This window comes from Cyrtonyx montezumae, unplaced genomic scaffold (assembly GCF_038088225.1).
Source record: "Cyrtonyx montezumae isolate F1298 unplaced genomic scaffold, pur_monq_1.0 scaffold_31, whole genome shotgun sequence".
In the NCBI taxonomy this organism is placed as follows: Eukaryota; Metazoa; Chordata; class Aves; order Galliformes; family Odontophoridae; genus Cyrtonyx; species Cyrtonyx montezumae.
In genome coordinates, this window is record NW_027072036.1 from 5,865,018 (window position 1) to 5,889,889 (window position 24,872).

Genomic DNA, 24,872 nt, shown 5'->3' on the forward strand with positions numbered 1-24,872 from the left:
AAACACAAATGCAACCCTGTTGCCTTAGAGAGGGTGTAGCTGTGAGCAGAATTTGGCCCTGTCTTTTAAACTTTGCAGTTTGTCTTGACTGCTGCGTGCTTTATTTTTAGAGCATCATAAAGAGCTTTTGTTCCAAGGTATATTTAACAGGGGAGTGGAAGGGAAGTAGGAGGTTCTGTGCACAGGGAATGTATCTCTTGGTCTTTTTCTTCTATCCCACCCCCTCACCAGATACTCGAGGAGGGTGGAGTATAGACCAAAAAAAAAAAAAAAAAAAAAGAGAGAAAGAGAAAATAATAATTAAAAATACTGAAATCACAGTCAAAGGAATTGTCTGGGTATCTGGGCCCAGAGGCCTCATGGGCACCACGAAACTTGCATTATCCAAAAAAATACAAAGGTGCCCAGGAGAAGGGATGGGCCAAGGGGAGGATGGTGATCCCTAGGGCACGCAGAGTAGTCCTGGACCTCCAGCATCATTATGTCCTGGAGAATCTTGGCTGTGGGAAGGTAGGATTTATTTGGCCCCAGGAATGTACCTGGGAGAGCAGAGCCGAATGGTGCTGCCATACATGCTCTTGGTAAGGGACTGTTTTCTGATGTGAGCAGTTTTAGCAAGGTCCTGTAGCTCCCAAAGACTGCGGGGTTCCTTGATGCTCAAGTAGGCACACATGAATTGCAGAAGGAGTGGAGCTGCATATGAACATTCCTGGCTGTCCCCTGTCACAGAGCAGCAGACAACACTGACCCCACTGTTACTCCATCAGCAGAGACTGGACACCAGAACCTTTCCATCCAGAGGGGGATTGGACTAATCCAGAATGGTGCTGGGGCACTTTTCTCTAAGGGAAAGCATGTCAGTTTTGTCAGATGCATTTCTCCCTCTCTTCAGCTTAGCTTTTTCTTAGGGAAGTCAGAATCCCATGCCCTCCCATTCATCAGCATGGTCTGGCTCTGCTAATGTTTTCCCCTCCTTCACTTTTGTTGCTGGAATCTAGTAAGTCTCTCTAAAAGGTCAGAAGGGGTTGGAAATGCCCCGAGGGGATGCTACTCCCCGCTGCACTGCCCAGAGAGGGGACATTCCCTCTGGCTGGACCCTGGTGAAGGACAGGTTCCCAGCAGTCCCACTTCAGTTGCTGTACACTAGGTAAGGATTCCTTAATCTGGAAGCATAATCAGAATATTAATCACTTAAGGCCACCATTGCCCAAGATTTGTCCTTTTCTTGACTGGAAAGGGTGTGCGTGTTCTCTCCTTTTTTGTGCTCTCACACTGTGTGGCTCCTTTTATGGCACTGATTCTGACCCCAGCCTTCATTCTATTGACTTTTGAGCATTGCCCTTCTCCCCTGTCCCATACCCTGGCAGCAGCTGCTCTCCAGAACTTTGGTTTCACTCCCAGAAGATAGACTGTGTCTGTGTCCTGGTTCATGATCCAAGGCTGTGGGCCAGAGCCAGCACAAGGCCATGAGCCATGTAGCTGTGTTTGAAGGGTGTTGTACTCAGTGTAATGTGCTGTCTCCACATCTGCCTGTGAGGACATGCCCTGTGCCTGCCCAATTGGGCTGGGAAGGCCACTTGCCACCAGGCTGAGAGCTCAGCAGCTCTCTCCCCACCTGTATCCATCCACTGGTACGTGGCACTGAATGCGGCAGATTCAGTGAGATGGAGTGATGGGGGATGAAAAAGAGTGGTGGAAGCCTTTCTTTTTCCCTTTGTCTTAAGGCTTGCACCGACTTGTCTTATAAAATCTTCTCCTGCCTTCCAAATCCAGTCAACATGAGTCACCACTGAGCCCATCCTTTGCCTCTCATTGCAACACGGATGACAGAAACCATCCAACAGGAGTGCTTGAATCCATGATGAGTTTTGTTCTATTGCATAAACTTGCTCACCCTTTGCAGGTAAGTTGCTCCAGAGTCATTGCCTGGGTGGTATTCCTGCAGAGGAGCATGGCAGTGCTGCGTGTGCCATACAGAGGGGTTATCCCACATCCCAGTTTCTTATGAACTCGGTGTAATGGTAGATATACCCTGAGTCAGTGTCCTTATTGTGTGTTGTGGCATTTCACAGTTGGGTTCCTATAAACTGCTGTTTTAAGCACTGCTTTTATAAGCACACCAATGTGCATAGACTTCCTGGAGGGATCAGCTCAAGGAAGGAGAGAAAAGAAAGGAGAGGTCTGTAGGTGTTACTACCATTTAGGAACGAGACAAAATGAAGAGGTTTTCTTCTTCCCTAATTTTTGCATATATATATATATATATATATGTATGTATGCATTTTTTCCAAATATTTATCTATAAAGAAACAGCCAAAGACAAATCAACCCCCAGATCCATAAAAATGACAGCTTCTTGGCATTGCAGTGTGTAGAACATGTCTGCCAAACTGAAACTAATTATCACGGAGATGAATAACTGAACCCACTCCTTTCTTTATCGCCCTGTCTGCCCCCAGGGCTTCTCCCTCCTCCTCCTGCACGCTGTGCCGGCACACACAGGGTTACAGCTGCACCTGTCCGGGTGTACCTGTCCCACCGCACCTGTGCCGGCAGCCAATGGGCGCCGTCCTGGGGCTGCTGTCAGCAACATGCCTGCCTGCAAAACCTCAACATAAATCAAACACTTTGCAGGCAATGCCTGTGTACAGCAGGTCCTAGACAAGAGAAGTCATCGAGGGTTTTACCGTTGGCAAGGATTTGGGAACGCGGGGAAAGATGTCCAATGAACTTGAGTAAGTAGAGGGTTTTTGTCACTCCGGTCCCTCCACATCTGGAGCTGAGTGTGTTTTTTGGGACTGAAGGAAGGACTGTGGGTCCCAGGGAGCTCTCGGGGAATCCCTTCCAGCAGCATGCACACCATGCAGGATTGGGATGTCTGTGGGATGTTCTACTCCCCCTCACCTGATGCTGCCCTGAGGAGGTCCCACTTTGCAGTGGTGTTATTTAGCAGGTTTTTAAACTCCGATCCCTTTTTTTTTTTTTTTTTCTGGTTTAAGTTATGACACATCAGGTCTATCTAGGGGAAATCTGTCATCCAACACATTCTACAGCCTCTCGTGCTTTTCTGTCTGTTACTTTATGCTTTTTGTTGTTGTTGTTTTGTTTTTTTCTTAGAAAAAATTATTTAACAGTTTTTGATGAGTTGCTATGTTTGTTTGTTTTTTTATTTTTTTGGGGGGTGTGGGACAGCGCATTAAGGTAAGTGGCTTCACATTATTCCATCAAATATCTGTAGCTGACTGTATGAACTTTTTAAAAAAAACATGTTTTTTAAAACAAGGAAAAGCACTTAACATTTTGTCGATCCCCTATAACTCCTTATGCTCTGCAGCATCTGCAGCTGTGGCTGCTGATGGTGATGCGCTTCCCCTCGGCGTCTCGCGCCTCTGGAACAAAGTTATGGAGCGTGACATCAGGGTGATGTGATGTGATGTTGGAAAGTGATGCAGAAAATTAGTGAGTGCTGCTGTCGGTGTAGCATTCCAAAGCTGCCCAGATGTATACCCAGATATATGAAATATGTATGTGTAATAAAATACCGAGAAATATAGGTATAACAAGATACATTTAAAGCATATACAGAGACATGGGTGTGTTTGTGTACAGGCATAGAGCTTCAGAAAGTTGTTTTGAAAGAGAAACACAGAGGTATGTGTGTTTACAGACCTGACAGAGGCATTGTGACAGCTGATCTCTTCCTAATTAAGAGCTGTGAAAAGGTGCAGAGCTAATTATTATTTAATGCAAATAGTGGGATCCATACACTTGGGGGTCGATTAAGATTCTGTGACAGATTTTCACCTTCTGAACTCTCTGGGTCATTTGTAGTCAATGTGTTTGGGCTTTGAGTCAGGCCATGTGGTTAATCCCGAGTGCGTGTGCACATTGCAGACTGAGATTGATGTATCAGTAATTATGGAGTGGGGCATGATGTGACCAGTGAATTACATGGTTGCTTGACTCCTTTTTCTAACGGACTGTTAATCCCTGGGCCTTTCACTTAGAAAGGTGTGTGTGTGGGGGGGGAGGGGGGGGGGGGTATGGCAGGGACAGCATCCCTTTGTCATTCAGCTCCAAGGACTGATAACACACTTTGCTGCTATCTGCTCTCAGACAGCCTAGTTCTACACAGGGCTTTGTGCTCCTCTTCAATTGAAACGCTCCTGTAGGTTGAACCCAAGAGCACCTTTGCAGTGGAATGGATCCCTGGATGGATCCAAGCTGTGGGATGTGCCAGGCGGAGCTGTCAGGTACCTGCACTGCTGCTGCCGCAAAACCAGCAGGGTGAGCCATCTCCCCCAGCCATGGGCAGGGCTGCTAACCATCTGGCTGCCCAGGATCCCACCCACCTTGGAAGTGCCTGAGGCCAGGCTGGATGGGGCCCCGGGCAGCCTGACCTGGTGGGGGCAACCAGCCCATGGTTGGGGGGTTGGAGCTGGATGGGCTTTGGAGTTCCCTCCAACCTCAGTGATTCTGTGATTTTATGATCTTCCTCTTTGTGACTTTAATTGCACAGAAATCTCTGGGAAGATACTAGTGTGACATGAGAGAATGAGATGTTTTGCCTATTCTAAAATATTCTAACTGATAATTTCCATCGTCGCCTGTATTGAACTTGTGTCTAGTATTGCAGTGCGTGGGCTTGAAGGAGTTAACCAGGAGTTACTCCCAGTTGTGGTTTTGTGGTCGAAACCATGATTGCCAGAAGCAAATTTTTGTCATGCATAAGGTGTGTTATTAAAACTTGAGTTATGCTCCTAGTGAATGAAAAGTTAAAGCCCTTTTATGAAATGCTGGCAGCAAAGCACACAAGGGATAGCTGCGCTGTAGCAAAGTACACTTCCACAGGAGATGTGCACTGGGTGTGCTGTTTTTTTATAAGTTATATAAAGAGGGATTTGTAAATTAAAGATGCAGCAACTGCTATGGAATTCAAAACAAAGGAGTAAAACCCCCCAGATAAACTTGTGACTCAAAGCAGATATAAGTCAGCGTTTACAAAGCATCTCTGTTTCGGGTCAGTTTCAACCAGTGGGTACAGTTACAGTGATGGAGGTCTGCTCCTTCCATTTCAGTTTTGCACTGGAATTGCTGGTTGTTGTAAACTGTTTTGTTGGTGTTACACCGCACTGCACTGTGAGCACTGTGGTGAGTGGAGTTAGCATATGATTGTATTCTGGCTGAAACTCTGTTGCCAGTACCCAAGTTTCGGAGGCTCAGGAGATGAGGGAGCATGATGGCATTGATGTTTGTTGTTATCCCTCCCAGTGCTGTTGTTCTGCCGGCTGGCTGTGGTTATGGGTGAGAGCAGCGGGGTGTGAGGCACCTGGTCCCAAAGTGCTCTTTTGTCCCTGCAGTGTTTATAATCGTTAGCATTCAAAGGCAAAGAGCAGGAGACGCTTACCAACAAGTGGCTCCTGGTACCAAGATGTTGTTTCTTTTTGTTATTTTGTCTTTACCAAGCATCTGAGCTGGGATGCTTGATCTCAAGAAATGAGTTATTTAACACGCTTACACCCAGGATGGGATGAATCATACTTGTATCATAGAATCGTGGAATCATAGAATCACCAAGGTTGGAAACGATCTCCAGGATCATCCAGTCCAGTTGTCCACCTATTACTAATATTTCCTTACTAAACCATGTCCCTTGGTACAGCATCTAAACGTTTCTTGAACACCTCCAGGGACAGTGACTCAGCCATCTTTCTGGGCAGCCCATTCCAGCTCCCAACCATCCTTTCAGAATAGCAATTTCTCCCAACATCTAACCTCTTTTAGGGCAAAAATATTTCTTGAAATGCATTGTGGAGTGGGGGAGCTGTGAGGTCTCTCCAACCCACCCACCATGGTTTTGTGGCTCCAACATGGACTTGGCTGTGTAACTGACACAGCAAACCTTCCGTGAGATTAACAGCCACATCTGCTCTTATGGCATTTGTAAATGAGCGCTGTAGAGCAAATGGAACAGTGTAAGGAGGAGACAGCCCCATGTCTTAGTGCAAGACTATGGGACTCTCTGGTGGGATGTGATGAGGGAAGAATGAAACTGTGCAGAAATGGGCTCTGTTCTGTCAGGGACCTCATAACCCACAAATGTTTACTATGTTAAAAACTGATTACCTGGAGAGCAGTAGAAAAGAAATTAACTCTGTGCGTGTGTTGGTGGAGAGGATAGTTGTGTTCTGAACACATGTACATGAGGTGTCTCCTGATCTGTCTGCCATGCAAATATGAGTGGGAAGTGCAGTGCTTCAGATGTGCAAGGGGATGGCAGATGCTACTGAGGGCCCTGGCTCAGGGCCTGCTGTGGCATTCCTGCATTCATAGAATCATTAGGATTGAAAAAGGCCTCTAAGATCATCCAGTCCAATCATCCACCTACTACCAGTGTTGCCCACTGACCATGTCCCCAAGTGCCCTTCTTCATCCCAGGCAGCATGCATCTGCTCGACAGTTCCCACGTGCAGAAAAATACTGGTGTGGGGTCTCAGCTGGGTGCGCGCATGGCCCAGTTCTGTGGGAAATAGGGCTGGGGACGGCTGGTGGTGTTTGGGTGCTGTGCTGAGAGCATCAATGCTTCCTGAGGCTGATCTGGGGCTAAGCTGCCCCTGAGGAAACCCAGGGAGAGGGGCCATGTCTTTGTCCCCCTGACAGTGAATACATGGGCCTGTGGTTGCAGAAGTCTGGGCACTGAAAACAGAGCTCTCCTGGAGCTCTGGCACCTTGAGACCTGCACTCCTATGCACTGCATCTGGGCGGCATTCCTCACTGTCAGTTTGGGTCTTTCTTTCTGGGCTTTTTTTTTTCTAGTTCTACTTCTCCTGTGCCTCACTGTGGCAGTGTGCTTACAGATAGCTGTGCTGCTGCTGTGTATTCAGATATGCTTATTTATTAAACTGGCAAAGATAGGGTAAAAATTAGAACGTTTGGGTTTAGATACGGAGATGCTGTCCTTCCTTTGCTGGAAGGCCTGAGGTACGGGTAAAACCTCTGCCGTGAGACAGTCATTATGCCAAGCACTGCCTTTTTTGCCCTGCTCTCTAGTGTGGTGCTGGTCAATTCCCATTGCGCTGATAGGAGGCCCTGGGGAACATTGGGGCCATTCCCAGCAGGGAGGTGAGCACAGTGCACCAAACCAGGGCTAAGAACCAGCATTGTCTCTGCAGTACTGTGAACCAGGGGCTCTGCTGAGCCTCTCTGAGTTCTGCTGCTGGTTGCCATGGACTCCCTGTTCCTTTGACAATTTGATGTTTTTGCAGAGCATCTGGCACGGCTGTTGTTTAGGCTGCAGTTAGAGGGGAGAGAACAAAGAAAAGCAACACAAAGCTTAAAGGCCTGCAAACCACCCACTGAAACCAACAAAAGGTGAAAGGAGTATGAGTGCTTCTTTCCTGTAGGGGGATGATCTCCCCACCCAGACCCTTTGGGTACATTCTTCTGTTTCAGCATAGCCCTGAGTGTTTATTCATAATCAGGAGGTCTCTGTTATGGTAGGCTGTGCAGATAAATTGGGAAAACTGAGATGCAGTGGGATGGACCAGGGAAAAGGGGCTGGTATCACCTTGTGTCAAACTCGGAGCCATTTGGAAGCAGACTGCTCGCTTCCTAAGTCTGCTTTGCGCATGACCCCGAGGCTCCCAGGAAGGGAGAGCTCTAGCCCCATGGGTTTGTGTTCCACCGACTGATCCCTGCTTTGTCTGAGCCTCTGCACTATGGCGACTGCCTGCAAAGGAAAGATTGTTATGCTCAACATAGCAGACAGTTTGCTGTGGACAAACTTGGCATAACCACATGGAAAAGGCATCACAGGGAATGATGAAAGTAAAGTTCATATGTGTCTGGATCTGGATTTGGATGTCTCTTTCCGGCATCTCTACTTCACAGAGATTGCCAGTGCTGGGTTGGAGGTGGGTGTAGAACAGATGTGGCAGTGTGCTGTTGTTGCATAGATTGAGATGCACCTGGTGCTAAAGAGGTGCCTCAAACCTGTTATCATATCTGCTTATTTCCTCGGATCACCCTCTTTCTGCAGGTTTGGGCTCACCTTGTTGGCCTTCAGGTCAGATCAGAGTGCTTGGAAGAATGTCAGATGGAGCCCATGATAGGGCAGTGATGCTGTGAGCATCACAGCTGGGCTGACCAGCAAAGCTAAAGCCACATGTGAACACAAGATGTAGGCTCCTGGGGCACCTGTCAAACTTAATCCTTCATAAACTGGACACAGCTGCAAGTGATTAAGATGTTCAGCCCTTGCCCCATCTCCTTCTGCCCCATCAGTATCTCCCCTAGGGTGTGGGAAGGTGATCAAGAGCTCACAGTGGCTCATAGATCTGTATGACAAAGAGCAGCCTGGTTGAGGGCTTAGGTGAGGGAGAACAACGCTCTGAAGCTTTTCTCCTTGTGATATTTGTTCATTTTAAGCTCCTGAGTGCTTTGTTGCTACATCCTCCATGGTGTGTTTATCTGTGTTGATTACCAGCAACAGGAGCTACATCTCACCCTGAGAGTAAGCGTTGTTTCTGCCTATTCTTCCTTGAGAAGATTGGATTGGGAGTGGGTGAGCAGTCCTGCCCAGACAGGACTGTCCGCCTATCGCCAAGCCAACATGGTGAAATCTGAGTCATGCCTATTGCTTGCCTTGGAGATGGCAGCAGCACTGTCAGGGAGGGAGGGTTGTGTGAGAAACGCTAAAGAAATGATACTCACAGAGCACCTGGTGAGATTTCATGCACAGGGTGAAACTGCTGCTGGTGCCTTGTCCCAGCGCATAAGGAAGAAGAGCGAGCTCAGCATGTCCTTACAGCAAGTGCATGGGGAGCCGGGGGGCTGCCTATAACCAGGAGCTGCTGCCATGCCTCCACAGTGGCACTGACACCAGTGGAACTGGGTGTCGAGCTGTTAGCAGTGCTCATAGCAGGTTCTCTCCTGTGCAAGGACAGTGGGGACAGCTGTTGGCCTCGTGTGCTGCTCTGGGAGAGGCTGGGAACCAATGTAGTTTCCTATCAATGTAGTTTCCCACCAGGTAGCCACCACTGTGCTTAGCAGAGGAGAGCTCCTGAGCTGGGAGCAGCACCAGACTGATGACAGGCCACATCCAGCTGTGACCAGAACCTTCAGAACACTAGATTCATTCCATGATGAATTATCTTTCCTCAAATGGTTCACTTATAAGCCTGAGGCTTATTGTGAGCATATGGAGATTTCATGGACAAAATGGAAATACCTTTTTCCTTATAGAAAAGCTATTCAAATGCAGCATTTATCACTGAATCACTGAATTACATTCTCTTTCCATAAAAAATCCAGCAATTGAATGTGTCCTGCTCTTGGCAGCTTTAGAGATTGAAGGGGATCTTTCTTATACCACTTCCACTAACAAAAACCAGTCTGCCCTTCCTGAAAGCTGCTGAGAAAAAAAAAACAAAACTCATTTTTGGCCTCAGAACTCATGCTTTCTTATGGGGAATATGATGAGCTGTTGCAGCAGCAGCACATCCACGTGGATGTGACAGCATGCAGCCACTGACTCATCCCCCCTGAGTGAGGTGAGCCCACAGTGCGGGGCCACAGGGGATGTGCATGTAAGATTTGCTGGAGGAGAAGGAAAGATAACCAATCTTCGGATAATTATGTGTCTGGCAGCTTGTTAACTTCAGATGGAGAGACCTGGAGAAAGTGCCAGAAGAACAGGCAGGACAGTATTTTGGTCCATTGCTTCTCAGCACACGTATTCCCACAAACCTCAGCTCTGGTAGGTATTTCATAGGGGAAGTGTGCTGAGATTGGCCCTCAAAGAGAAATCGACAACAGATGACTGGGAAAAGTCTGCCCCTCTATGTAGTCCAAAGTGTGACCCTGGCCTGTTTTTGAGATCCTGTGCTTTGGGAGCCAAACTGGGAGCTGAGGACCAGGAAGATGGCCCTCCTCCATTGCAGCAGTGCCTTTCAGAAGCCCTTCATGCATCCAACTGGGTGGCATGGAAATTACTGTGAAAAATCCATACCCTTCATCTCCTGCTTCCTCTGTCTGGCTCAGTTTTAGATCTGTGCGTCTGATGAAGAACGACACCATGAACTTCCAGAAGTTTTCCTATACCAATGAAGATGAAGCCTGGAAAACCTACCTGGAGAACCCCCTGACTGCAGCCACTAAAGCCATGATGAGGGTAAATGGAGATGATGACAGTGTGGCTGCCCTGAGCCTCCTCTATGACTATTACATGGTACGTTCCTATTGGGGCTGGATGTCCTGGGGGAGTCAGTCTCACAGCACAAGGGTGGAGGTAAAACATGCTGAGCCCCCTGAGGGGGTACCTCCACCCCTGAGCTCTCTGTGTTGGTCATACAATGATCCTTAGGAAATCCCCAGCCTTAGAGGGCCACTGTTGTCCCCAATCACAGATGTAAACTAATCTCATTTTGCATAACAAAGCCAGAACAGGATGGAAAACATTGAATATGAGTGTCTTGGGTCTCAGGCTGGGGTTCATCCTATATAACAGCTTTCTGGAGCACAGGCCTTGTGAGGAACAGCTGGGGGAGCTGGGATAGTTCAGTCTGGAGAAGAGGAGGCTCAGGAGAGACCTTATTACTTCCTATAACTACCCAAAGGGAGGTTGTAGTGAGCAGAGGGTCAGCCTCTTCTCTTGTGTAACTAGTGACAGGATGAAAGGGAATGGCTTTAAATTGCACCAGGGGATGTTCAGACTGGATATTAGGAAGTACTTCTCTGAAAGAGTGGTAAGGCACTGGAATGGGCTGCCCAGGGAGGTAGTGGTGGTACTGACCCTGGAGGTATTCAAGGGAATGTTTAGACATTGCGTTGAGGAACATGGTTTAGTGAATGGTTTTATCACCTTTTATAATTGGTGATAGGTGGACAGTTGGACTGAATGATCTTGTAGGTCTTTTCCAACCTTGGTGATTTTATGATTCTATGACTGTATGATAAGAAGTGGGGATGCTTTGAGAGACACAAAACTGAAACAGCCAGGTGCCTTGCAGACTCTCCAGCTTTCTCTCTCCCAGCACTGCTTTAGGATGGAGCTGCATGAGATGCAGATAGGATTTAGACCTGAATGGAACCAACAGACTGATGTTCCCTTTCACCTGGGTGCTTTTCAGAGTTGTTCTGAGAGTGCAGTGAGGTGGGTTGCCTCCGGTTACCTTGGCTATCTATGGCAGAACCAGCAGGAGAGCCTGTCTCCTGCAATCATCGCCCAGTGTTTAGTATTCACCTTGGTTTTTATCTGTGCCATGTGCATAGCGTGAAATTTGCTTCTGCTTTCCATGAATAAAATCCAACAACAAATTAACTCTTTGTTCTGCCTTGTTCTAGGTCCCGAAGGAGAAGAGGATTCTTCCATCGGGTATGACGGGACGTAATGAACTAGGAAAGAGGTGAGCTTCATTTTTGCTCTCTCTAGCTGTCTTGTTCTCCTGTAGCTGCTTGCATGCATGATGGGTCTCCTTACTTTCATAAAACAGACATCAAAGCACAGTGTTATTACCAGCAACAGTGGAGGTTATTAACCCTGAGACATGTATTAAAATTCTTTAGGCCAAATCCCAAGCAGGTATACGTTGAACTACAACCATTTACACAACTGAGGGTCAGTCTCACTGTGTTCAGGAGTTGGATTGATTTGCAGTAGCTAAAGAATTTGTCTTCATTTACCATATTGTGCCAATCGGATAGGACTGGCAGAGAGAAGTTAGTGGTGGAGTCCTCTTCACCGGCTCATAAAGAGTTTTTGTTCTGATTGCTTGCAGTCTCCCAGGATTTGCTTCCAGTGATTCCCATTTGTCATTTGAGGATTTCAGATAATTAACGATGAGATTAATAGCTCATTCACTTCTGTGAATTCAGTTCCTCTTCCTGGATGCTGTGTACTTAGACAACCTTTTCAGGTTGTCTGTTTTTAACTCCTCAAATGAATAAGCCTCTTAAACAGTCTTCCATTTTTGTTCATATAGCAGTTCTCTTTCTCATCTTTCCCACTGCTTTGAACATTTAATAGCAAGAAATGATGGATATAGACCTTGGACCTGCAGCTCCCAACCAAGTCTAAACCATATTCTCTGATTCTGTGTGATCAGCTTTTACCTGCAGAGCACCTCTGGCTCACACTGTGAGGTGTGTGAGTGAGGGGAGTGCACCCTTGGCCTTGTCAGATTTCCATACTGAGCAGGTGTGCATAGCTGGCTCAAGGTCACCCAGCAGCCAGACTGTACAGCTTGCTCCTCAGCTGTGCACCAGGACATCTGCACCTTGCTGTGACTATTTGCTGGGGTGGTCCACCCTCTTCCCTAGTTTGAGATGGGCCTCTTTCTCCACCAGGCAGTGCCACGGAATCGAGTATGACTTGGAGATTGCATCCTTTGACAGCTCAGCCCATCTCATGAAGCTCTTGTCAGAAAACACTTCTATGACCCAAGAATATTGTGAACCACAGAAGAAGAATGGCTTGAGTCTTGAAGGTGTCCCTACTCCTCACAAGCCAGCCATGCTTCCACCAGGAACCAGCAAGCTGGAGGCCACCCCAGACTCCTACATGGTCCCTCCAGGGGATGTATATGACAACAGCTCATTGAACTCTCTCTTTGAGACCATTCCCGTGGCTGCACCACAGCAGAGGTGGCAACCGGACAGCACTTTCAAAGAGGATCCCCAAGAGGTCAGAGCTGCAGCGGGTTGCATGCTGGCAGTGCTAGGGCACCAGCACGAGGATGTCTATAATTCTGAGTTTCCTCATGCTGGAGTCAGGGGGAGGTTTGCTTGTGCATTAAAAGCTTGATGATGTTCCCACTGAATTACTGAGGGTTTTACATTGATTTTAGAAGGGTTTGAAATGAGACCTCTGTTGTAATGAGTGGGAGAAGGTGAACAGGCAAACCAGTGAAAGGTTCTAAATGTTGCTGTTTCATTTCCACTTTTCCATAGTCACTACTCTTCAGTGATATCCTCAAGCCAGAGCCACTCTGCCCTGAAAGTTATCCTACGGGTGGTGTTAAGAGGTAATGCCAGTATACGCTCTCTGTGTTCTCAGTACTCTTCGCTGTGTACCTTTCTTGGGAAATGGCTGCAGCCCTCTCCATGCCTCAGTACTGGCCTTGGCAGCAGCCACAGCAAATTCTGAGATCTTGTGCTTTTACAGAGAGGCTGTATCTCAGAAGCAGGTTGCTCTTCTCTGATTTTTTTTAGACACTGAGAAGTTAAGAATTTTAGTGTTTGGGGTTTGAAGTGCGGATTCGGGTTGGCAGGGTTTTGCTATAAAATGACTGCCTCTCATTCCTAAAACATGGAAGATTTCACCCTTTTTCCCGTACCTCTCTCAGGGAGAGCTTTCCTGCTCTGATATTGCACCAAACCTCCAAGTGAGGATTATCTCGCCTCCCACCTTTCATTTGCCTCCTAAGTCGTCTGACTCTGTGAATCAGCTGTCAGCTGTGAAGATTTTACCACAGACAGCAGCTCACATTTATGAGCCAGAGGTTTTCTGCTTGCTGCCTATCCCTACACTGAAATTCTCTAGCTCTCCTGGCTCCAGAGAAGAGAAGCTGCCCAGTCTGTCTTCAGAGATGGCATCACTGGGAGGCGGGGCAGGAAAAAGAGCAGGTGACTAAACGCTAAGCAGGAACAGGAGATATCCTTGTCCTGTAGGTCCTCCTGTTTTGACAGGACTCATTAAGACATAGTTCTCCTGGGTTATCCATTTACAGGTGTGAATTTGGAGACAGGAATCTGAGTTTAGGATGTTTTGAAAGTCTCATTTGAAGTGCCTGTTTTGGTTTGATTGGGTTCAGGCTTTTGTTTGTGCGCTGTTTCTGTAGCCATACACATAAAAAGATGGATCAAAGCAATGTATGATGTTTTTCCTTTTGAAGTCATAAACAATAACAAAGGGTAAAATGTGGCTATTGGAGAAGTGCTGCTCCTTAGGATGTTGGGAGGATCAGTGTGTGCTGTGCTGCAATGTGCTTGGCCACAGCTGTAGGGGAATGTTCATGGAAAGGGAGTTGGACTAGATGACCTTTAAGGGTCCCTTTCAACTTAAAGGATTCTATAATTTGATGTGAGAAGGGGATAGGACAGAGACTTCTGTACATGCAGTGCCTGTTGCCTGTAAGGATGGAGGCATGCCTTGTTTTGCTTTTGAAGTGAAACAGCATGTGCTTATTCATCATTTTCATCATTCTCTCTTTGTTCAATACAAGTGACTTTGAATACACTCTGGGGTCACCCAAAGCCATTCACATAAAATCTGGGGACTCTCCCATGGCCTACCTCAACAAAGGACAGTTCTACCCCATCACGCTGCGGACAGCTGGAGACAGCAAATGTTTACACTTGTCCTCAAATAAAGTGAAGGTAAGAGACAAACGGACAATTTTGCTGACATGTGCTATAATCAGACATCCAGCAATTGCACTGGCCTGGGAAAGGAGCTGAGCATGAAGAGTAATGGCTTTGTGGCTCATGTTGACTTAAGCCAATGAATGAGGTGCATTCACTCATAGCAAGCTAGTCCTCTGATGTACAGCAATAGCCTTCACGTAGACTGCCAGCTGAAACCTTTTGCAGTCAAGTTTGGGATGCAAAAAATGTCTCCCCAGCTGGTGGTTGGCTAAGGGGCTTGGTGGGAAGACTAGTGCTGGAGGGAAGTGCTTTGTCTTGCTTCTGGTGTGTGTGTGTCCAGGCCTCAGTCATCCCCAAGGCTATGGCTGAGCTTGACCTCCCACCAAAGAAACATAGTCCTCCAATCCTAAGGAATATCTAGGAGCTGGACTTCAGGCAGCTCAGAGCTTACAGGATTCCTGAAACTGAGAATGTTTCAAGAAAGTCCTAGAATTTCACAGCCTAATACTGCAGCACGGCTAACAGTTCCTCAGTGCAGGATGTCTTATAGTCGGAAACACATGGACAGTGCTAATAGGGGACATTTAGGGCACCTTGAATCTGGCTGGTTCTGCTTCTGGCTCTGTGGCTGCATGTCTGCATGATCATGGTCAAGTCCCTCCTACATCTGCCTTAGTTTCCCCAGCAATTTAACATTAACAATGACTTTAAGCTGCCCTTGTCCTCACCATGGATTCACTGGATGGAAAGAGCAGTGAGGACACTAAGCACGAGCCTGCTCTGTGTACTGATTTGGGATATTCTCACTTTGTTACAGAGTGTGGTGATGATTGTTTTTGACAACGAGAAGATCCCGACAGAGCAGCTCAAGTTCTGGAAGCACTGGCATTCTCGCCAGCCTACAGCCAAGCAGAGAGTCATTGACGTTGGTATGAGCATGGCTGTGATGTCTGGGTTAGGCTGACAGCTTCTAGCACCAGTTTACTGCATTTCCAATACACACTAACACTATTGCAGCTCAAAACTCTGGCCTGAGGGGAAGCAGTGGGCAGCAGACTGATCTGCTGGCTTCAGATCCTTTCTGTCTGAGCTGTCCTCTGGGATTCAAAATGTTGTTTGCCAAGTGTTGAGATATGTGCAAGGAGCCCAAAATACAAAACAAAGAGAAGCCTCAGTCTGAGAAGCAGAAACCGCTGAATTCTTTTGTCTCTTAGGGATGTGTGACCTATGGCCTCTTGGAATCTATGAATCTGAGTTAGGAAAGGCTTTGGAACTGCTTGTCCTTCTCCACTGCTAGCACACAGGGTTTATAGCGCATTGTGCTGGGCCAAAGGCTAGGGATAGGGGTAGCACCTTGCTGAGCATGTCACAACTCAGAGCCAGATGCATGGTTGTTTGAATTTAGAACAAGTGTACACTGAGTTTGTATAAAATCTCTGCACAAATAGCAGTTGCCAACTAGGACGTTGGATCATTTCTGGCCTTATGGATGCATGCTAAGGCTTAAGCAGTGGTCAGGCAGTGAGAGGAAGATTTTTGGGGACTGGAAAGCCTGGGGAATGTGAACAGTTCTGCAGGCAGAGTATAAGCGACTTCTTCATTGTATTTCAGCTGACTGTAAAGAAAACTTCAACACAGTTCAGAACATTGAGGAGCTGGCCTACAATGCGCTGTCCTTTGTGTGGAACATCCATGAAGAAGCAAAGGTACAATCTGCTTATGGAGGGAAAATAGGAAGCCCTAGGCCTTTCTAACAGCACAGCCATGTCCATCCACTCTCCTGTTCTCAGCTGAAAGACAAAGCGAATTTCAAACCCAAACAATGCTATTCCAATGGCCCCAGGTAATGTTTGTGTCCTAGGACAGCAGGGAAGGACACAGTGCTTCTCTGTGTGTTTAAGCATTGCCATTAGCTAATAAACATTCTGGCTATGCCTGAGACTGGCTCAGCGATGTTTTTTTAGTGCTGATGGATAACTGAAAAAGCTCTTTGCAGCCAGGAGTGATCAGGGCTCTGCTCACATGTGGGTGAAACCCATTTGAATAAACTGCAGCTCAGGAAACAAAGACCCTCCTTTCAAGGGAGAGTTTTGATGCAGAAGTGACTGACCATCCTTTTCTAAGTTGTGTGATATGGAAGGGAGCCAAGCAGGTAATAAGATCCCTTTTGACCTTAAAGTCTGCAAAGCTTATATCAACATCTTTCCTACGAAGAGAAAGAGCTCTCTTCTGAGCTCTGAGAAGATGTGTCTTCTGCATCTCTTCATCTCATGTTAATGCTTTGCTTTCCAGTGCAGATTGAAAGAAGCATATAAAAAAAAAATTAAAGAGCTAAGAAGAAAAAAGAAAAGCGTAAATTCTGTCTCCTTGAAACTGGTAGCTTGGGAAAACTCTGGCGTGCTTTGGAATCTCATTAAGCCCTCCTTTCAGCCCAAAGGCAACCTTAGTCTTTTACAACCCAAGAGGTTAACAAATGTCTTAAAGGCAAAGTTGTCAGAAATGGAAATATGTCAGGTATGTGGCATGCCCTGAGGGGGCACCTCAGCAAAACTGAATTTAACTCTTAGCAGAAACTCTGTACATGCACTGGCCCTGGGCTAGTAGGGGTGAGACTTCAGAAAGCTGTGCTGGGAGCCACAGTGTAGGGGAGGTCTGGTGTCCGGGTCCTCAGCGGCACCTGTTACTTCTGTTCTTGCAACTAAATTCACAACACAGAGAAGTGGTTTCTCTTCTGTCTGTAAATACTGAGTGGATCTGAAGCTAGATTTCAGGGCTGAAATCCTCAGCCACAGCCCTGCAGAGGGAGCTGAGTGAGCTTTAGCAGCTGCAAATCTGTTCCCAGGGACATCAGAGGAAATTTCAGGGTCACACAAATGAGTTGGTAATTTGGAGATATAATGTGGATTACCTGCATACAACTTCTCTTCATAAGTTCCCACTGGAGATAACTGGCTCCATACTAGTGACCAAGGAGACCAGGAGAGGAGGAATATTTCTTCAGCTACAGCAGTGATTTGTGATTCTTGAAAGACGAAGCCTAGACATCTTCCCTTCCTCTGGGGCATTGCTGTCTGAAGGTCACTCGTTCAGATGAAAGAGCAGAAATGTCAAGCAAGAACATCCCTGGGCAGAGTTCCCTTCTGGTCTGTAAGAAGGGGGCAGAGTCTGTCCTCGTTAGAACAAGGTGAAATGGTTTCAAGCTCAAAGAGGGTAGATTTAGGTTAGATATAAGGAAAAAATCTTTTACAGTGAGTGTGGTGAAGCACTGGAACAGGTTGCTCAGGGATGTGGTTGATGTCCCATACTTGGAGACTGTAGCTGTGGTATCCCTGTTCATTGCAAGGGAGTTAGACTTAGGTGGCTTTCAGAGGTCCCTTCCAACTCTAAGGATTCTATGATTCTGTGATTCTCTAAACTGATGGGAGTAGATGGCCCAAATATTAGCAGAGAGCAGGAGACAACTGGGAATGTAGCAGTGCAGTGTGATAAAGGATGAGCTGTCTGTGCAAAACTCTTTCTTCTGGAGAGCTGCTGTGCGTGATGGGGGAGAATGTAGATAGAAATGACCCCCAGCTGTGCTCAGGTGGGGAATCATAGACCACAGGCAGAGCCAAGGCAGGGAATGTTGAGGTTTGTCTCATGAGCTACTTTTATTCCATCAAGCTTCTGATGGATATTTTCAGCACCAACAAGCTGTGGCCATTTCTGTTCCTATTTGCAGGTGTTTATTGGGGTGAATTGCCTGAGCACTGACTTCTCCTCACAGAAAGGAGTGAAAGGTGTTCCGCTGAACCTCCAGATCGACACTTATGACTGTGGCAGTGGAACCAGCCAGCTGGTGCACCGTGCTGTCTGCCAGATCAAGATATTCTGTGATAAGGTACAACACTACTCTTCTACCTTCTTGGGTGAGGGAAATGTTAAACTCCAGGAGGTGAAACAGAGAGGTTGTGAGAGGCTAAACAGTGCAGTAAGCAGTGCGGAAGGGCACCAATGGCTCAGCACACTTGGTTGAGCAAGACAGGGCAGCACCACCAAGACCTTTATTGAACAGAGCCCTGAAAAAGTTTTCAGGCTTACATGGAATTGTACCTTGTAGTTAATTCTCCAATTCCGACAAATTTTTAAATAGTAGAAGAGATGAGAATCTCCTCTGAGGTTCCTCCCCAGCCTCAGATGTTTTCCCATGGAATTTCAAACAGCTATTTTAGTCCACATTTTATATATATATTAATCATATATATAAATATATTAAATATATAAATATATTAAACATATATATATGTTTAAATGATTACAAATATGAGAAAGCTAAGTTTTCTCCTTTGTCTGGGTGGTCTTTAGTAGGTGTCTGAGATTATCATTTTTTGACAAAGGCTGCCTTTAGGGTGGTAAGGCACTGGCACTGCTGCCCGGAGCTGTGGGTGCCCCCATCCCTGGAGGTGCCAAAGGCCGGGGGGATGGGGCACTGGGCAGCCTGAGTTGGTGGGAGCACCCAGCCCATGGCAGAGCTTGGAACTGCAAGGTCTTTGAGGCCCCCTCCAGCCTCAGAAATTCTGTGACTCACCTTCATGTTCTTGTCAGTAAACCCTCTACTGCCAGTGTTACTATCAGTGCCCTGATTTTCGCCTCATTTCCAACAGGGAGCGGAGAGGAAAATGAGGGATGATGAACGGAAACAGTTCAGAAGGAAAGGAAAATGCCTGGACTCCAATAACAATGGTTAGTGTGATGGTTAGTGACCCGTGGTGGCCTGTCAGTTAACTTCCATGAGATCTGGCCCTGAGTATTGCCATGAAACAACTTGTCAGTCAGGTCTCTTCCTGCTGAGATTCTCAATGCCCATTATTGATACAAACCAACTCTTCTGAATTGCCATGGGGTTGTGGAAAGGGGCTGTCCTGGAGGAGATGGTAGTGGGTAGGCCCTAAAGACCTGGGTCTGTTGGGATCCATCCATTCTCTAATATTTCTGTTGGGAGATGTTGGCTAGGTGCTTCCCCACCCCACATGTAGTCACCTCTTAAATGCCTGTGCTGAAGTGAACTGCACTTTCCATCTGTAGGTCTGAAAGGCTGTTTGCTCTCTGGCTTCAGAGGGAATGAGATCACGTTCCTGAGGCCAGAGACTGACCTCGAAACCCAGCCAGTCTTGTTCATCCCCAACCTCCATTTTTCAAATCAGCAGAGATGTGGAGTGGTAAGTCCCTTTAAAAAACAGCCAGCCTGTTGCTCTCATTACCCCCATCATTTCCAACCAATTCCAACCCAACATGACTTGTGTTATGTAAAAAAAAAAAAAAACAACACCAAAACAAAGCTCTTCTGTGGAAATATGGTGAACTTGAAGTCAAAGTTGTTGGGAGTGGCCTAGATGCCATGCGGCAATGATGGTCAGGATGACCTTTCCAGGTCCCTTGCAGATATTCCTGTGGTTTACACATATCATCTGAAGCCACAGAGGATGAGAGCACTGGGAGAAATATTGGCAGAAAGTGAACTGTAGAAAAATACAGCCACATATGTGCCTATGAAGGAGACATCTCTCACTGCTCCTCTGCCCCCCATCTGCTCTTGAGCCTGAGACATCCTAGACAGCCTCCTCCAGAGCTCATCACCATTTCCTCATGAAACAGCTGTTTCAGTATGTCAAAAGAAGGGAGAAAAGCCACCAGTGACAGCACTGTAGTGGCTGCTGTAGTGATGCATCACAGCAAAAGCAGGTACTGGAAGAATCTGGTGTGCAACCAAAGACCTTAATGAAGAACAGTTCTCAATCCTAAGCAGGTTATGAGATTTGAGCTGCTTTTTGGTGTAGTGAGATATGTGTTCAGGGCTCTTTAAGGCAGAGGAAGGGAATCTAGAGAGTTCTTTATGTCGGTTTTCATTTAATCCAAGATGCTCATATAGATGTTTGAATTGAATAGCATTCTCCAGGAAAAATGGATGGACTGGGAGAAGCGAAATCACGTTAAGAATGTGCCCACGTTCCCCACAAACTTCATTGTTTCCCAGCACCACAAACTAAATGATCAATGTTTTCTTTCTGTTTAAAGGCTCTCCCTGCTGTACCCAACTCTGCAAACAGGTAAGAATGCAGCAGTTTGTATTTTCTATCCATCAGCTGTTCTATTTCTTTGGGCATGTTATGGTGGATTAATATCCATATTACATATCTGTAAGTGTAAAATAACAGCACAGTGTCTTCCTGAAGCCCTCGAGTGTCCAAGCATGTGTTAGTTTGGCATAGAAAGTACTAAGAGGACACCAATTTTCTGTCTGTCAGTGACCCCCTCCACCAGGAGTCTGGCCACTGCTCTTACTGAGACCAAATTTGAAAAGAAGCAAAAGAAAAATAATCACAGAATGATCACTGAAGTGTTCACATCACCCTTTCATTGCTATAAAAGAAACTGGGATGAAGTAGAAATCACACTTGTAATGAACTTAGAGTGGGCAGAAGCAGGGATTGACCCCTTGACTTGATCCACTGTCTGGTGATACCAACAGAGCAATGAGGACATGGAGGTAGAAAACGCTTTTCTAATTACGTGGTGCCAGAACCACTGCCCACATTCACTGATATTACCGTATGCATTAGGCAGGAAGCTGCAGATCTGGAGATACTCTGTGGCTGTAATTACAGAACCAATATTTAGATGCTGGATATTTGTTGGGATAATCAATTGTTCAATCAAAAGTTGAACTGCTGCCATTGTTTTCTTTGCTGCTTTTGTTCTGTCCTTTTGAAAGCACCTTGTTCTTCTCTCTCAGGCTGCCCCTAAAGCGGAGTGGGTCCTCATTCACAGATGAGTTTGAATCAGTACCTCCAAAGCATACCAAGGAAGAAGATCCACAGAGAGGTAACCCTTGGCGTGGGAACTCTTCTTGGATGTGGTATTTCTTTGGACTAAAGTAGCTCTGGATCTTGAAGCATGAGAGTCCACATTGCTCTGTAAAGAGCCCTGACTCAGAGCTGTGCTTTATCCATTTCAGTGCTGTTGTACGTGCGGAGGGAATCAGAGGAAGTGTTTGATGCTCTCATGTTGAAGACACCAGATCTCCAGGGCCTCAGAATGGCTGTGAGTGTTTCCCAAAAATGGTGGCATATGAACAAACCACAAATTGTAGGGTGCTGGCACTTGGCGTGTAGGAAAGTGGATATAAAGCTGTTTATACCTCATGTTTGCTTTCTTTTGAGAATGGAAATGGAAATTGTGAGGACAGGTGAACTCTATCCACAGATCCTGGTTATGTGGTGTGCCACAGAGGGGAAGAGCACACTGTTTTGCAAGATAGGTGGGGCTCTGAGCACTGATAGTGCAGGGTGTGTCCCTGTTTATTGCAGGGAGTGGGACCGTGTGGCCTCTAAGAGTCCCCTCCACTTTAGTGATTCTACAGTTCTACATTCTGTTCAGAGCATCATGTAAGTGTCATCTTGTGACAGCAAATTCTATTGTAAAACTCCCTTCCCATGCTCTGGCAACATATGTGCAATGTGAAAGCAGTCCTGGCTTTGTGCTGGAATTCCCTGCACAGTGTTTGGAGAACACACAACCCTATTTCTGCGATGACCATCAGCAGTGTCCCTGATAACCCACCTCTCTCCAGGGGTTACTAGGAAGAAAACAAACAATAAACTCCTGGACTGGGGATAGCTTTATGACTGCACTTCAGGCTTTGTTGGTTTTTATAGATTTTAAAAAGTAGAGTCTGAAAAATGCCGGCACAGACGAGTCAGAGGATTCAGAAATTTTTTTTGCCGTCTTTTCCCTCCCTCATACCTCACCGCAGAGAGTCAAAAGCTGCTACTGAAAACACTTGTGAGAAAGCTACATGGCTCCCATCAGCCCTGCACCAGACAGAGCCATGTTCAAATTGTCCTGTTCAAACCATTGCTTCAGCCTTTTTTTCTTCAGTAAAATGGAGGGGGAATCTTTTGTTGCTGAATACCTTTAGCTCAGTGTTATCTTTGATGTTTATCACAGGAATTTCATTTTACAAGTACCGAGAATTGCTGTGCTTTCTTTCACAGATTTCAGAAAAATATGGGCTGCCTGAAGAAAGCATTTATAAAGTCTACAAAAAATGCAAAAGAGGGTAAGCTAATCTCTCATCTGCTTTTATGCTGCGCCTGTGCAACCCCATTCTCTTTGGTACCCTGTCATAGGCTGAAATAGCATTTTAACAAGATAATAAAAAGGAACGCCATGTAGGGTCTGCACTATTTGGAATATACAACTCAGATCTTTTGGGGCTTTAAAGATTTGGGATAGTGGTTGTCTGTATTATATTTGTATGGAGTGTAAATGCTACCAAGGAAAGGCAGATGGATGAAGAATGAATGTTTGGGGAGTTTAATGGCTGACCCCTTGTGTCTCAGTCTGAAAGGCTGAGGTTTTAGAGCACTTATCTTACAGTCATCAGAAATCTACAAATCCTTGCCTCTTTGAACTGAACACCTGAGTGTCCCTGTCTCAGAGAGATTGTACCCATTAAGTAAAAGCCCCAGTAGAGAACTAGGGCGCTCTAAAAGAGGAGTGCCCATTCCTGGCTTCATCCCCAGATCAAGGAGGTCAGCAGGAAACTCCACGCTCACTTTTGGAGGTGGATAAGACCCTCCTGCACATGCAGGGCTCTCATACAATCCAAGTGCAGCAGTGCAGGTCCAACTGCGGACACCTGTCAGGTATTGCTAGGGGACTGGCACAGCTCCTCAGGGTGTGGACAGAGGTTTGCAGTAAATGTGAAGTGGTTTCTCAAGTGATTCCAATGTGATCTTTATTACTGACTGGACAATACGGACTGCATACGTGGCTGAGAGGGAGCAGTGTTGCTTGCATGAGCAAAGGATCAGCTGCTGAATCTTCTGTGGAGGGCAGCAGTCTTGATGTAGGGCCAGGTGCTACTTTTAGAGATGTTTTCTGGACTGAAGAACTCCTCCTGGGTCATCCTCCTCTCCGACAGCAAGCTCTCCCTCCAGCTGCTGGAAAGAGTAGGGCTCATAAATTTCCAAGTTATTTCCATAAAGCTCAATCCAGAGTCCTTCTTGCAGAGCAAGCTATATACAATCAGGCTTTGCAAGTACCAGTGACTGCCTGGGAGGTGAACTCATTGTTGTTGCTGGCCCTGATCCCAGTTATGAGCGTGGGGAGAGACAGGTAGAAAAGAAAGGCTGATGACAGGTCCTGCAGCCCTATATTCTCACTAGCACAGCCTGCAGAGTGGTGCTCCACATAAAAAAAACCGGGGGAACAGAGGCCTGGGGAAGTTGAGGTTTGGTCCAAAGCTCTCCTTCTTCATTCAGTTTCTGGTTTCATGAAATGAGAAGTTCCTAAAGCTCTCTGGATGGGATCTGCCAGCTCATTTGGTGTCACTATTACTTGATCCCCCACAGGACCTATTTGTTCCAAGACCTAAAGTGAGGCTTGTAGGTAGCTGCAAGGTGAGGAGGGGAGAAGCAGAAGTTTCTCTTCCACACTGTGGTAATACAGAACTGATTGGTAATGGGGCATCATGGGTCATGTTTAACATGAACTTTGAAATGAATTTTTCATGTTTAACATGAAACATGAAATTTAAGTTCATGTTTAACATGAACTTTGCATGGAGAGGGCTGCCCTAAGCCATGAGATGTTGTCTGTGGTGTGATTTTAAGTGGAGTCCCAGAGCATGTGGTGCTGTTAAACCCTCCAAGTTAAGCTGCACCTCGAGTCTTGCAACACACTGTGTCATACCTGGCCACTCTCCCTGTCCTGTAGGATCCTGGTCAACATGGACAACAACATCATCCAGCACTACAGCAACCACATGGCTTTTCTCCTGGACATGGTGGAAGCAGAGGACAAGATCCAGGTCATTCTCAAGGAGCTATAAGGAGCTGCTGTCAGCACTTACTGGGACTTCTCTACCAGCTGGCACATTTGACCCAACAGAGCTCAGCCCAGTGTCCCACCTCATTGCCTCTACTTGAAAACTGCCCCAGAAGGGGGGTGGGGGTTGGCTTGCAGTGCTGGGCCAGAGGCGACCTGAAAGATCTGTTATCGAAGTGAACACAGAACTTCTCTCTATTGTGTTTATTATTTTATTTTATTTCCTTCTGGAGATGGGCATGACCTTCTGTTTCCAAGCTGGAAAGGTGCAGCTTTGCTGTCGTGGCTGCTGGCTCTGGGCAGCAGTGAGAATGGCCTCTGCTCACCATCTGTCTCAGTCCATTGCCGATCCAGCCACAGGCTCTGGCTTTCTCCCAGCCCATCAGTCCCACAGAAGCCTCCAACCATTTCCAGTAGGGCTGAGCCCAGCTCTGAGCTCCTCTGTCCACAGAGACTTTCATAGATGTGTTTAAAACTCACTGTTGAACGGACACTGCCTGCTCCCATGCCCTCCGCCACTATCTCTCTGTAAATACCACCAAGGCCAACATCGCCCCTGTTTATACATTTCTAATGTATCGATCCTTTTATATTTTATATGTGTATAAATATGCATTGTTTTATATTGACTCAGTACG

The 24,872-nt window shown here is 46.5% G+C and overlaps 1 protein-coding gene across 2 annotated transcripts in view; it reads left to right on the plus strand.

Moving 5' to 3' along the window:
* The window catches only part of GRHL3 (grainyhead like transcription factor 3), a 33,857-nt gene extending 9,528 nt beyond the window's left edge, over nt 1-24,329 (plus strand). Inside the window, exons 1-16 of one of the 2 annotated variants that reach the window (XM_065744387.1) lie at nt 2,640-2,735; nt 10,042-10,228; nt 11,344-11,405; nt 12,346-12,682; nt 12,949-13,022; nt 14,223-14,376; nt 15,182-15,293; nt 15,976-16,070; nt 18,086-18,244; nt 19,008-19,086; nt 19,429-19,562; nt 20,419-20,450; nt 21,137-21,225; nt 21,359-21,444; nt 22,398-22,462; nt 24,124-24,329. In XM_065744387.1, coding sequence (XP_065600459.1) covers nt 2,719-2,735; nt 10,042-10,228; nt 11,344-11,405; nt 12,346-12,682; nt 12,949-13,022; nt 14,223-14,376; nt 15,182-15,293; nt 15,976-16,070; nt 18,086-18,244; nt 19,008-19,086; nt 19,429-19,562; nt 20,419-20,450; nt 21,137-21,225; nt 21,359-21,444; nt 22,398-22,462; nt 24,124-24,238 — 1,797 coding nt within the window. In that variant the 5' untranslated portion in view covers nt 2,640-2,718 and the 3' untranslated portion in view covers nt 24,239-24,329. Of the gene's footprint in view, nt 1-2,639; nt 2,736-10,041; nt 10,229-11,343; nt 11,406-12,345; nt 12,683-12,948; nt 13,023-14,222; nt 14,377-15,181; nt 15,294-15,975; nt 16,071-18,085; nt 18,245-19,007; nt 19,087-19,428; nt 19,920-20,418; nt 20,451-21,136; nt 21,226-21,358; nt 21,445-22,397; nt 22,463-24,123 lie in introns of those variants that run through there. The other variant, XM_065744386.1, reaches the window with a different exon arrangement.
* Nucleotides 24,330-24,872: the final 543 nt, after the last annotated feature.